Raw genomic sequence first — 14,210 nt, 5'->3', positions numbered from 1 at the left:
AGACAACCCATACAATCAAAACTAGCTTCTTTTATTTGTTCGGTTGACTTCTATAACAAGGGCAATACATGCAAATTGAGACTGAAGGAATTCTTCAATTTCTAAATGTTAAAATTAGTTGAATTGCAGCTTCCTTCTCACTTGAGGACATGTCCGGGAGTCCGGACAGCTTTTCAAAACCCAGCACTTTGGGTTTTGAAAAGCTTCCAACAAATTGCCATCGGGCAGGAGGGCATCCATGCATGCACGGATGCCCTCCTGCCCAATGAGAGCAGGCAGCAGAGGCGGGGCTAGGGCAGGATTGGGAGCGGGACTGGGGTGTAATGGGACGGGGATGGGTAGAGCTGGGCAGGCCTGGGAGCGGGTCTAGGGGGGTCCGGATTTTCCGTTTGGAAAATCTGGTAACCCTACATTTGACTTCTTTTACAAAAGTCCCTCCCCCTTCCCCCCTCAAAGAACAGATCCTGACAAGAAAAGGAGTCTCGCTATGTCTCTTCTGTAGAAAAAGAATATTCCAATCAAGCATGAGACTTGTACAAAGTCAGCGTAACCACTCCCCTCACGTACCAGCTTTCTCTTTCCCAGACACCTTCTTTCCTGGACCTTTCTCTTGCTCTGGACCATCCTTGGCTTCAGAACCCAGGTTCTGAGATGTGTCACTGGGCTGAGAGATGGTGCTGGAAGACCTCTTAGTTCGTCGGCTACTGCTTGACACAAGTAGTGCTGGAGAGGGCTCAGTACCTGTAACCAGAAAGAGCTATTACGAGCAGGCTGAGGACACTGGTAAGCGGGAGAGAGCAATCAGAGACTTCCTTTGTAGAACAAGAGGTAGAATTCTTCTTGGAAAAGATAATTAATGCATGAAATGGCCTCCCAGTGTAAAAGAGACCAAGAGGACAGGGCTAATGGGTGACCCGTCAAATGCGCACATGACAATTGCGCTCCCCGATCACAATCCACAGTAGATACTAGTTTGTCTTTTTGAGGGTTACAAAGTAACTCTTTTTTGAGGGGGGCGGATCCCCCCCACTACACTTAAAATATTCACTTGCTATCTAGTGTTAGAATAAGGTTAGATTATGGTTATGGGAACCCTTTACATACGTGGATATCTGAAAGGCCCTGATTTGCTCAGATTCCTCAAGCCCCGTCCCTTGGGAGGGGCTTGGGCACTTCAAGCCCCTCCCAAAGGGCGGGGCCTGAGGAGTCTGAGCAAATCAGGGCCTACCAGATATCCACTTATGGCAGATTCAGACTGGTGTGTGCATTTCACAGGGCGTAATTGTCACGCACAGATTTGTCAGTGTGCTGGGATTATGGTACTGTGGTAAGAAGGGAACATCACATTATTCTTTGTATACCGCATACCCTTATTTAGTTCAATGCGGTTCACAGTGTAAGAATCTGAGACAATCTCAGGAATTAGAACAAAAGAAGGGAAGACAGACAGATCAAATGAGCCTTGCATTGTCTAACGAAATCCACATCAGCAGTAGATGTGGTGGGGGAGAAAGTGGGAGTGGTTCTGCTTTGAAGTCTCCTCTCCTTCCCACACACAAGCTATTACACTTTCTACTGAATTAACCATTATTATTAAATAGAACAGAGCGATGGTCCATCAAGCCCAGTATCACGTTTCCAATAGTGGCCAACCCAGGTCCCAAATACCCAGCTAGAGATCCCAAGTAGTAAAACAGATTGTATGCTGCTTCTCCTAGGAATAAGCAATATCCACTTATCTTATTTGTTATTGAATTCGCAATTTCTCCTGGAAATATCCAGCTCTCTTATCTCACTTGTAACACAAAATTGTAACTATCCTGGAAATGTCCAGTTAGCTCTTTTGTAATCCGCCTAGAACTGCAAGGTACAGGCGGAATAGAAGTCACTCATGTCATGTAATGGAATGGATTTCCTCAAGCCATCTCAATGGCCTATGGACTTCTCGTTTAGGAAAGTATGCAAATTTTTTAAAAACCCCGCTAAGCTAACCGATTTCACCACATTCTCCGGGCTCTAGAATTTAATTACACGTTGTATGAAGAAATATTTTCTCTGGTTTGTTTTAAATCTACTACTTAGTAGCATCATCACATTTTTGGAAAGAGTGAACAAGTGATTGACATCTACTCTTTCTTCTCTTCTCCAAGATGAAGAGCCCTGGCTGCTTTAGCTCTTGGTTTGTCCTTTACTCCCACCCACTATATTTTTCTCCCCTCCCCACTCTCTATTTTTCCTCTTTTTATTATGATTATTGTGAACTAATTAGGTATCTATTGAGCGGCAGTATATCAAATGAAAGTGACCTACGAACTATGACAAGCGACATGAAATTCATTCTTTCCGTGTCCTGAGACACTCTATGACACAACTGGATTTTACCGTCAAGGGTACTCCCACCCCACCACCTAAGTTGACAGTGGAGGCAGAGAGGAGAAACCACGGACTCACACTGGATCTTGAAGTCCGCTGGGAGTAGACGGATGTTGGGTAGAGAGATCCGTCCAGTGTCCCCATCATCAAACTCCACCACTACCGAGTCCAGCTCTTCTTCTTCGTCACTCGCAGAACCTGAGTTACATAGGAGAAGACACTAAGTCCTCGCGCTGGTCTGAAGGCCATAACAGACAGTTTTAGACAGATTTAAATTCATGTTCGCGCATGTAGCTTATGTGGGCACAAATAAGATCAGCTTTCTCAGGCAGAATTGCGACAGAGTCTGCTCTTGTGCGCAACATGGCATTTCTGGAAATACGCACATAAGTACTGCCAGGAAAAGTACCCACATAGTGCTTTCAAATTGTCCCCTATGAAATTCACAGAAAATCTGCAGACAAATAATAGGTCACAGCCTTTCCTTCCTTCCCCCCCCCCCCTAGTCTGAAAAATGCCCTTCTGGATCCACTTTCCTCACAAGCGTTGGGTCTCTGTTTCTTATACAAGAGCTCCTAGTCAGTGGGGCCCAGGGGTGGTGGTGCCCCTCCCCTGTCCTCTTCTTGACACCCCCCCTGCTCCTTCGTGCCCCCCTCCCCTTCCCCGTACCTCTTTAATTTTCCCGGCGCGGGCAGCGTCACGAACCTGCTGCCCGAGTCGTGTCGGCTCTCCCTCTGACATCACTTCATATTTGCGGGACTTGGAAGTGTCGTCTAACAGAGCCAACACTGACGCGGGCACCGGAAAAATTAAAAGAGGTACGAGGGAAGGGGCACATGCGTGCGGCCGGGGGTGGGGTAGAATGAGCTGGTGCGGCGGACAGGGGCCGGTGCCCCCACCAAGACAGTGCTAGGGCGGACCGCCCTTCTCCTTACTACCCCACGGCTCCTTGTTTGTACAGAACCTGCACCCACAGAAAAAGGTTTGACGTAGATTCAGAAGAACCACAACCTTTTCTATCTTCAGACCCCAGCTTTGGAACAAACTTCCAATCTATTTGCGCGCTGAAACCTCCTTAGAAAAATTTAAAAGTAATCTAAAAAGCTATCTTTATAAAGACGCTTATGAATCTTAGATCAGACAATCCTTTTGATTCTCCTATATACTTTTAGATCAGGTCTCTCCTTAACAATTACTCTTAGATTAAGTCTTCATAAAAATTGTTCTTCCCTAATTGTTATTCTATTTTAATTGTTTATTTTAAATCAAATGTAATTTAACCTCTAATTCTTTATGCATCTTTAATGTAACTATAGATAAAATTGTATGTATATGGTTTTAATCTGTTTTATTTGTCCCCCCCACAAATTATTATTGTTATACGCATTGAAAATACTTGATATTGCGTTTAAATCAAAATTTCAATAAACTTGAAACTTGAAACAGCAAACAAACACAGTAAAACCTTGGTTTACGAACATAATTTGTTCCAGAAGCTCGTAATCCAAAGCACTCGTATATCAAAGCGAATTTCCCCATAGGACATAATGGAAACTTGGACGATTCGTTCCACAACCCAAAAACTTTAATCCAAAATACTTTATGTACTCGTATGGCGAGACCTCGCGTGTTTAGAACAGTCACTCCACTCCCGCAGCGTCAGAGAGAGAAGAACCATCGGCTCAGTTGTGATGATGTGACGCGTGTATACTATATGTACTCGTATTGCAAGACCTCGCTCGTTTAGAACAGTCACTCCACTCCCGCAGCATCAGAGAGAGAAGAACCATCGGCTCAGTTGTGATGATGTGACGAGTGTTTACTGTATGTACTCGTAACGCAAGACCTCGCTCGTTTAGAACAGTCACTCCACTCCTGCAGCGTCAGAGAGAGAAGAACCATCGGCTCAGTTGTGATGATGTGATGCGTGTATATTGTATGTACTCGTATCGCAAGTCATTGCTTGTATATCAAGTTAAAATTTAATCAAATGTTTTGTTTGTCTTGCAATCCAAGGTTTTACTGTATATTGGAAGTCATGTTAAGAGTAGCCTCATGCATGTAAGGGAAAGAGGGTGGCACAGTGGTTAAAGCTACAGCCTCAGCACCCTAAGGTTATGGGTTCAAACCCCAAGCTGCTCCTTTTGACCCTGGGCAAGTCACTTAATTCCCCCCATTACCCCAGGCGCATTAGGTAAATTGTGAGTCCACCAGGACAGACATGGAAGATGCTTGTAAACTATTCTGAGCTCCCCTGGGAGAAAATTGAATCAATAATGGCATCGTTAGATCGATTGTGAGCCCACCGGGACAGAGAGGGAAAATGCTTGAGTACCTGATTGTAAAAACCGCTTAGATAACCTTGATAGGCGGTATATCAAATCCTAATAAACTTGAAACTTGATCTGCCCATTTAAAAGCCATTTTTATGACAGCACTAGGTTATGTGTGCACATGCCATGAAGCATAGGCGCCAGCTTTTCCAAAACATTAGGGGTACTCAAGCACCCTCAGAGCTGGCTCCTTATGCCATGAAGTATACAGATTAAAAGGGTGTCTCTTCTGGGCATGGTTTGGGCAGTCTCAAACTTTTCCCACCCGCTTTTGCATCTCCCGCCCGGCACACCTCCTTCCTTCTAGCCAGGTGCTTGAAGGATTGATTCAGGAGGCAACTGTCTGACCTTCAAAATGTAAAAGCCTGACTTTAAGAGCTGGGCTGCTGTTGTCCGAGACACAGCGCTTCTATGTATAATCACCAAAATCAGCTACGCTTCAGGAAATGCTTACACCCGCTGCAAGTTTAGGGAAATCCACATGGATTTCACTTGAACCAAAACGCACTTTCGAAAAGGCTCTAAGCACTGCAAGCCTGGTGCAAATTAGTCAGAAAACTGTGAAAGTCCCAGCTTGGCCACGCTATTTCAGACCTAGACATCCTGTCTAATATTGCCAAGCACCATGAAGTGGATCCAATTTCTAATACCCTGCAGAAAAGCTTCAGGGCAGGTCACAAGTGGGAGTGCAATGGAAATCCACATTTAAATGGGGTCATTTCACCCACCCTCTTGGAAATTTCAAACCTCTAACCTCCATGCCCAGATGGTCACGAGCGGAGTTCCGCAGGGGTCTGTACTTGGACCGCTGCTGTTCAATATATTTATAAATGACCTGGAAACGGGGACGAATTGTGAAGTTATAAAATTTGCGGACGACACTAAACTCTGTAGAAGGGTTAGAACTACGGAAGAGTGTGAGGACCTACAAAGGGACCTAAACAAACTGGAGGAGTGGGCGAATAAATGGCAGATGAAATTCAATGTAGGGAAATGCAAAGTCATGCATATAGGGAGAAAAAACCCGATGTTCAGCTACCAAATGGGGGGATTAGTATTAGAGGAAAGTAACCTTGAAAGAGATTTGGGTGTACTGGTGGATACAACAATGAAGTCAACGGCGCAATGCGCAGCAGCCGCGAAGAAGGCAAACAGAATGTTGGGTATTATTAAAAATGGTATTACGACCAGAACAAAAGAAGTCATCCTGCCGTTGTATCGGGCAATAGTGCGCCCACACCTGGAATACTGTGTTCAGTATTGGTCACCGTATCTTAAGAAGGATATGGCAATACTTGAGAGGGTCCAGAGGAGAGCAACACGAATGATTAAGGGCATGGAAAACCTTTCATACACTGAAAGATTGGAGAGGCTGGAGCTCTTCTCCCTGGAAAAGCGGAGACTCAGAGGAGACATGATAGAAACCTACAAGATCATGAAGGGCATAGAGAAAGTAGAGAGAGATAGATTCTTCAAATTTTCAAAACATAAAAGAACAAGAGGGCATTCGGAAAAATTGGAAGGGGATAGATTCAAAACAAATGCTAGGAAGTTTTTCTTTACTCAGCGGGTGGTGGATACCTGGAATGCGCTTCCAGAGGACGTAATAGGGCAGAGTACGGTACTGGGGTTTAAGAAAGGATTGGACAATTTCCTGTTGGAAAAAGGGATAGAGGGGTATAGATAGAGGATTACTGCACAGGTCCTGGACCTGTTGGGCCGCCGCGTGAGCGGACTGCTGGGCAAGATGGACCTCGGGTCTGACCCGGCAGAGGCATGCTTATGTTCTTATGTTTTTTTGAAATTTAGTTTTCCTTGGAGTCCCTGCAATTCAGCGGGACACTCCCACTTTTGTGAGTCATCTCCTGCCCTCCCACTGGGAAGCTAAGAGCTCCTCCTCCATCAGCAGCAGGCGATGTGTTCATAAGATGTCATTTCCTGCTCCTTGAGACTAGTCACAGCAGCAACAGGGAATGACATTTTTTGAAGGTGTCTCCTGCACTGGTTCTCTGGAATGCCTTGCACTAAAGTCGGGCTTTGACACGCAGCTCCTGATTGGTGAGGCCCGACTTTAGTGCAGGAAGAGGCGGTCAGAGCATACCGCAAGCGATTTCCTTCACTCGCCGGCGCTCTGGCTGCTCTCTCCTGCCCTGTCATTTGCGGTCGGAAAATACCGTGAATGACTGGGACTGTGAATTGCCAACTGCGAATGACCGGGGAGCACTGTATATCCGTGTTACATTTTGTTCCACAACAGTCCACTTAACTTACATAATCTCGTACCTATTTTCAAGAGGAGACACAGGCAGGGCTCCCACTTACTCATCATACACATCCCAGCTGTATTTCGCCTTCCAAATTTACGCCTGCTGTAACTGTGGACCAGTAAAGGCTAGGTGCGCCTAGGATTACCAGATTTCATGAAGTAAAAACCCGGCTACGTGACCCCTCCCCCAGCAACTCCCTGTTCCGCCGCAGCCCCACCCCCGCACAAACCTATTACGCTTGCGGCTGTGTCTGGAAGGGCCTCTGAGCGGGTGTGGATGCAATGCAATGATGTCACACGCATGTGACACGCTCAGAGGCCCTGCCAGACACAGCCCTAAGCCACAAACCCAGACAAACTCCTTACAGGTTAGAAAGACATCCGGAGGACATGTCCGGGTAAATCCGGACTTCTGGCAACCCTAGGTGTGCCGAATCACTGCATAAGTAGAGATGCTCTGGTTTGGAAGACCTGCTTTTAAGCTCATCTAGGCTGGGGTGCCTCTAGGAACGTAGAAAAATCACTAACAAAATTCCCCCACTCTGCCGAGAAAACAAACGAAAAGGCTAGGACCAGAGGCGGGATTCCTGGATTTTCCCTTCAAATCAAGCAGCAGTCTGGTAGTGTGGAGGAGGGGCGTCGTTGTTCATTCCTGGGCTGTGCCTCCACATGGCTGCTTATCTCACCCAGGGGTCCGGCTGCAAATTGTAATACTTGTCTCAACACGAGAGGCGAGAGGGAGGGAAAGGTGCAAGCTTTGCAGAATCTGACTAAGATTGATGGAGAGACAGGGCTCCCTGAAGGGAAGCTGTGTTTCCAGATCACATTCGACCTTGGAGACCCAACCCTCTAGCTCCCCCTCCCCCAGGCTGCTTTCCATCCCTTTCTCTCCTAACAGCTCCTCCTCCTTCCCAGTTATCAATATCTGTTGAGACCTGCATCCAACATCCTCAAGTGGAAATGTACAACACACAGATAGACGCTCTCATATACATACAAAACATCTCATGCACATGCCCACTTAAACATAGTCTCACAGGTGCACATGCAAAAGATCTGTGCTTTATACATGCATGCATATCTTATGCACACACACATATCATCTCATGCATGTTTAAACATGCATCTCAAATATGCACGGGCAAAATATCTTCTCCTCACACATATGAACATAAGAACAGCCTTACTGGGTCAGACTAACGGTCCATTGAGCCCAGTAGCCCGTTCTCACGGTGGCCAATCCAGGTCCCTAGTACCTGGCCAAAACCCAAGGAGTAGCAACATTCCATACAGAATCTCAAAGAATAGCAAGATTCTGGAATCCCAGAGAGTAACAAGATTCTGGAATCCCAGAGAGTAACAAGATTCTAGAATCCCAAAGAGTAGCAACATTCCGTACAGAATCTCAAAGAATAGCAAGATTCCGGAATCCCAGAGAGTCACAAGATTCTAGAATCCCAAAGAGTAGCAACATTCCATACAGAATCTCAAAGAATAGCAAGATTCTGGAATCCCAGAGAGTCACAAGATTCTAGAATCCCAAAGAGTAGCAACATTCCATACAGAATCTCAAAGAATAGCAAGATTCCGGAATCCCAGAGAGTAACAAGATTCTAGAATCCCAAAGAGTAGTAACATTCCATGCTACCGATCCAGGGCAAGCAGTGGCTTCCCCAATGTCTTTCTCAATAATAGACTAGGGACTTTTCCTCCAGGAACTTGTCCAAAGCTTTCTTAAAACCAACTATCCCATCCACTCTTACCTCATGAATTGGATCACACTTTTGATTACTATTGTATCTGCCTGATCACAGCTTCGAACTATGCTCAAGAGGATTTGACGGGATATAAAGCCGCAAATATCAACATAGCATACATACATACATATCTTATACACACACATATTTGTGCACGGACCACAGACTGAGAAGTGTGTGCATTAACATCCCTGCACTCACACTAAGCTATTTGGGAACATGTTACAATGAGCATACTTCAACAGGTAAATGAAGAAATAAGTGATCAGTGGCTCAGGTAAAGGGTCTGGTTTTCCCCTCCTCTTACTGTTTTATCATATAGCCAGTAAAGCCAAAAATTTACCACCTAATACTGTATATACGTGAATATAAAGTGATCCCAAAAGGGGGGAAAACGTTGACTCGAATATAAACCAAGGTTAGAAACTTGGGTTATCAATGTAACAAGCAGGATGAGTCAGCCACATATGGGTGTTGTCCCAACACCTCCCAATTTGCGGATAAGCTCTCCAATAGCTCAGAGAGATTTTTTATTTTTTTTTCTCTGAGCACGTGCAGTGCCCGGGCCCCACTGGGCATGCCCGAGCCCTACCCATTTCCCCCTGCTTCCCCCTAATCCCCAGTCTTTAGTTTCCGCCCGTTCCCATCGGTCGGATTTTTCTACAGCTCTCCATTACAACTTTTCTACTCAACTTGAAGATGCCTGAATCATCTAAAGAAACAACTGGGATGCAGGAGGAGGATGAACACACTGGATCCTCATGAATTGTGCGCCCACTGATTGGATCCGGCGCTCGAGGTTTCCGTGTGGCTTGCATTGTGCGCACATGTCACCACGTGCACGCAAGCTAAGGAAGAGGGCACTGAGAGACTTCATGAAGAGAAGTGAGGCCCGAGAATCTTCCTCCAGCAGCCATCCTCATCGGAGCGTAGCAGCGGGGGATCCACAGACGAATCCAGTGAGGAGCCTCCAGGACATCCTGGCTCAGTCAACCCCCCCGACTGCAACTTGCCCGGTCGAGAAATCTCTCCCGGAAGTCCTGTATGCTGTCGCTAGCCGCCAGCCCCTGCAGGAAGCCGATAGGAGTCTCACCAGACCGAGAGATCTCTCCAGGAGTTCCTGCATGTTGCTGCTTACAGCCAGCCTCCGCAGGGCATGAAGAGAAGTGAGGCCCGAGAATCTTCCTCCAGCAGCCATCCTCATCAGAATGCAGCAGCGGGGGATCCACATGCTACAGTGGCAAGGAGCCTCCGGGATGCCCTGGCTCAGCTAATCCCCCCGCCTGCACTTGGCCCGGTAGAGAAATATCTCCCGGAGTCCCTGCATGTTGCCGCTTAGAACCGATAGGAGTCTCGCCGGGCAGCCGATAGGAGTCTCGCCAGACCGAGAGATCTCTCCAGGAATCCCTGCATATTGCCACGCAGCCATCCTCTGCAGGGCAGCCGATAGGAGTCTTGCATGCTGCTGCGTAAATCCACAGCCTCTGCAAGCAACAGATCGGGGCTTTCACCCTCCAGACGGCATGCTGCCTCTTACAGTCAGCCTCTGAAGGGAGCCGATTGGGGTTCAAAGGTAAGTCCTATCTGCTTGTTTTTGGGAAAACCTCTGATAATCTGTTGCAGCCCCGAGGGCTCTGCCCCACCCTCCTCCCAATCGGAATTTAAGGAGAAAGAATCTCCCATGCTTCTTTCCCTTGGAGGGGACCTGCAGACCTCTCCCCCCAGTAGGAGACATGCTGCCCCAGAGTTCAGCTTATAAAGGACATGCTGAAAAAAACCCAAAAAACAACTCGATGTTTCTTTCCCTCTTGGGGTCCTGCAGAGTCTACAATACACACCTTTCCCACCCCGCCCCCCTCCCCCTCTCAGGTTGGGAACGAGGAGTCTGCCTTTCTCAGCAGGGTGCTGATATCTTCAGAGATGCGGCATGTCAGACCATGCCTCTCCAAGGGTGGGGGTTTGAAACTCCTCAGTCTAAAAAGCTGTTTGCTCTTCATAAAACCTAGGCAGAGTGTTTTTCCAGCTAGCATGAGGGACTCTGTACTATTCATGATTTCTATAGCACTGAAAGGCATATGCAGCGCTGTACAGTTTAATATACAATAGGCAGTACAGCAGCAGAAGCCCACTCAAGAGGCATTATCACTCCTTTTTCTCTGCCTCCAGGCACAGTGGGAAACGCAGCCAGGTGCACTGGCACAGATGAAGGGGTGCATCCTACCCCTTCTCTGCAGGCTCCCCCCCCCCCTCTCAAGAAGGACAGAGAAGGGCGGTGGGGTACATGGAGCCACCCAACCAGTCAAGTGGAGCAGCACATGAACCTGCGAACCACCAGGGGTGGGACCAGCAGCCACAGTTAATCCTCCTGCTGACCCACTCCTCTCTCAGCGGGCTACACTCCCCACAATGTCCCCCTTTAGAGGGAGCCACGCACAACAACATGGCGCGGTTCAGCGGCATGCCATGCACCCAAGCAACGGAGGAACAAGCTACACACCAGCCTCCAGCCACGCCCCGAGTCACCACCCACAAAAATAAATAAATATTTACTAAAAAAAAAACAACAAAAAACCCCCACAAACGAGGACTCACCCCAAGTCCCTCCAGAAACTCACAGCCTTTCTCAAGATCCACGTGGGTGGACAACAAGTACCCAAGACAGAGTACTACAGGGCCTGAACTACCAGTACCAGTACTTCACGCAGGCAGTGGCGATTCCAGTCCACAAGAACCTCCTGGACTGCAGAGACGAGATTTGGCTGACTCCCTCCTCAGGGCAACCAACATCAAGGAGACTGGGATTGAAGTACCAGATCTTTCCAGCCCAGGGATTCGACAACCCGCAGCAGCCATACATGGACATTGCAGTAGCTTAAGAGAAACAGGGCAGCACGACCCCCCCCTCCAACCCCCGTCAGGGAAGGACCTGAAAAACCCTGGTTTCCACGGGGAAAAAGACCTTCGAGGGCGCAATGCTGAGCGCACGAATTGCTGCGCTCCAGTTCCAGATGCGGCTTTATCAGGAGGCCAGTGAGAGGAAATAAATAAATAAAATAAAATAGAGACTCCAGCTCACAACTGAGCCAATCCACACTGGCAGCAGTCTGTGCCCCAGCGCTCGCAACAGTAACATAACTGCTACGCAAACAAGCACCGCCCGAGGGGCAGGGGCATCCAAGGGCAGCCCTCTCCCCAAGACAAAAACAGAACCTTGACCACCCTCCGGCCCAGCAGGATCAGATTGTCTGCGAAAGCTTGGCCCAGGATCACCATCGACCAGTGGGCCCTCAGCATCATCAAGCAGGGATTCCGAATTCGTCTCCACTCCCGCCCCCCCCCCCCGAGTGGGCGGGGCACCCTCCATCTGACGACCCAACTTTCCTGCAGCAAGGAGAGGACCTGCTTCGGCAGAATCAATAGAGGCGGTGACGAACAGAGGAGATCACCAAGGGGTTTCTACTCCAGGAACCCCCGCGTCACCATGGACAAGGACAACGCTCGTTCCTGGATCTCGGTAAGCTCAACAGATGCATACACAAGGTCCAGATGCACTCTCTGGGTACAGTCTTGGCCCTGTTACAGCCCGAGTATTGGCTAGTATCCCATGCACCCAGCCCACAGGAGGCATTGTTGCTCCTAAAGCCAAGACAGCGCCTCCAGTATAAGGTCCTTCCCCTTGGACTCTCAACGGCTCCAAGAGCGTTCACAAAGTGCGTGGCAGTGGCACATCCTCGCCTTCAAGGGGTGCGCGTCCTATCTTATCTCGACAGCTGGCAGCCCCGTTAACCACCATAACCCTCCTCCAAGATCTGGGGTTCCTCATCAACTACATGAAACCCCACCTGATACCCACCCAGGGGATATCGTTCATCTGGGCAGTCATCGACACCACGCAGACCAAGGCCGTCCTACGGGACTACCAGATCGACGCCATGACATCCCTGGCCCAGTGCATCCCTGCCAGCAGCTCATCGTCAGCACGCTCCGGTCTTTGTTGTGCAGCACACCAGACTACTCATGTGATCCCTGAAAGGGCACCTCAGACGTCACTGGGACCAGTGTACCCAACCTCTGACCACCCACCCACTGGAGCTCAGGGCCTTAGGGAATGCCCTCGAAACCTTCAAACAGGCAGGGCAGTCCTCACCCAAACAGAAAACCAGGTGGCCTCGCACTATATCAGCAAACAGGGAGGGACAGGGTCAACCTCGCTATGCAAGGAAGCTTGCCACATGTGGGAGTTTCTCCAACTCCATTCAATGCACCATCCAGGCAACTTACCTCCTGTGGGAGCAGAACGACCTGGCAGAAAGACTCAGCCACCAGCTGGATCCCGATGAGTGGTGTCTCAACCCAGCGGCGATGAAGAAGATCTTCAGCACCTGGGGCACACCGAGCATCGACCTGTTTGCAACCGAACCGAACTCAAAATACTCGACCTTCTGCGCAAAGAGATCAACCCATCGCCATCTCAGCCCCGACGGTCTGTCTGTGAGTTGGAACACCCTAAGTCCTGCAGAAGATTCTTCAGGACAGAGCAACGGTGATCATGATTGCCCTGATCGGGCTCCTGCAACCAGGGTTCCCGTTCTGGCAAGGGATAGCGGTTCACCCACCTCTCCCCGCTCCAGATCAGTGCAGTTCTCATTACCCCCTCCACCACGACCTGCGTTCCTTAGCCCTGACTGCATGGATGATGAGAGGATGAACCTACCACAAGACGTGGAGCACACTCTTATGGCAGCCAGAAGACCTTCAACCAGAAAACACTATGGGTTGAAAGGGAGAAGGTTCCGCTACCAGTGCACAGACACGCAGCGAGACCCCTACAACTGCCCCATACCGGACATCCTGCAGTACATACTGAGCTTATCTCAGGGGGACCTAAAACCCACTTCCATCAAGGTCCACCTAAGTGCAATCACGGCATACCACGCTGGCCTAGACAGCAAACCAGTGTCGAGGCATCCAGTAATCACAAAATTTCATGAAGGGACTGTCCAATCTGCACCCACCGGTAAGACCACCACCAAGATGGGACCTCAACTTGGTGCCGCATCATCTCACCTCGACCCCTTCAAACCTTTGGGGGAGGCAGATCCCGTATTCCTGGCTGGGAAACCCTGACCATCGTGTCTACCGACACACTCCCTCATGAGAACAGGGTGGTACCCAGAACCCACCCCCGATTCTTGCCGAAGGCAGCTTCAGCGTGCCTCCCGGCACTCTACATCTCCCCACAGGGAGGCACACTGCCACCTCAGCAACACCTCCTGGACTGTGTGCGGGCCCTGACTATGCAGCAGATTAGACAAGCCTCAATTGTTCGTCTCCTACGACCAAAACAGACCAGGACTTCCGGCCACCAAACGCAGGTGCGCGCGCTGGATATAAGAATGCATCCCCTTCACCTATAGAAAAGCGCAGCATCAACCGCAGGTGGGAGCCAACGCCCACCAGCGCAGAACCATAGCCAACACA

General features: G+C 48.9%; 1 protein-coding gene across 3 annotated transcripts in view; it reads right to left on the bottom strand.

Moving 5' to 3' along the window:
- Window positions 1–14,210, bottom strand: part of BAHCC1 (BAH domain and coiled-coil containing 1) — a 320,033-nt gene that overhangs the window by 9,536 nt on the left and 296,287 nt on the right. For all 3 annotated transcript variants that reach the window (XM_033961808.1, XM_033961807.1, XM_033961806.1), the window contains exons 24-25: window positions 2,452–2,571; window positions 568–741 (exon numbers count right to left, since the gene is read on the bottom strand). In XM_033961808.1, coding sequence (XP_033817699.1) covers window positions 568–741; window positions 2,452–2,571 — 294 coding nt within the window. The remainder of the gene's footprint in view (window positions 1–567; window positions 742–2,451; window positions 2,572–14,210) is intronic.

The sequence above is a fragment of the Geotrypetes seraphini genome, chromosome 10 (assembly GCF_902459505.1).
Source record: "Geotrypetes seraphini chromosome 10, aGeoSer1.1, whole genome shotgun sequence".
Classification (NCBI taxonomy): domain Eukaryota; kingdom Metazoa; phylum Chordata; class Amphibia; order Gymnophiona; family Dermophiidae; genus Geotrypetes; species Geotrypetes seraphini.
The sequence above is the reverse complement of the archived record's forward strand: the minus strand, read 5'-3'. Positions and strand labels throughout refer to the sequence as shown.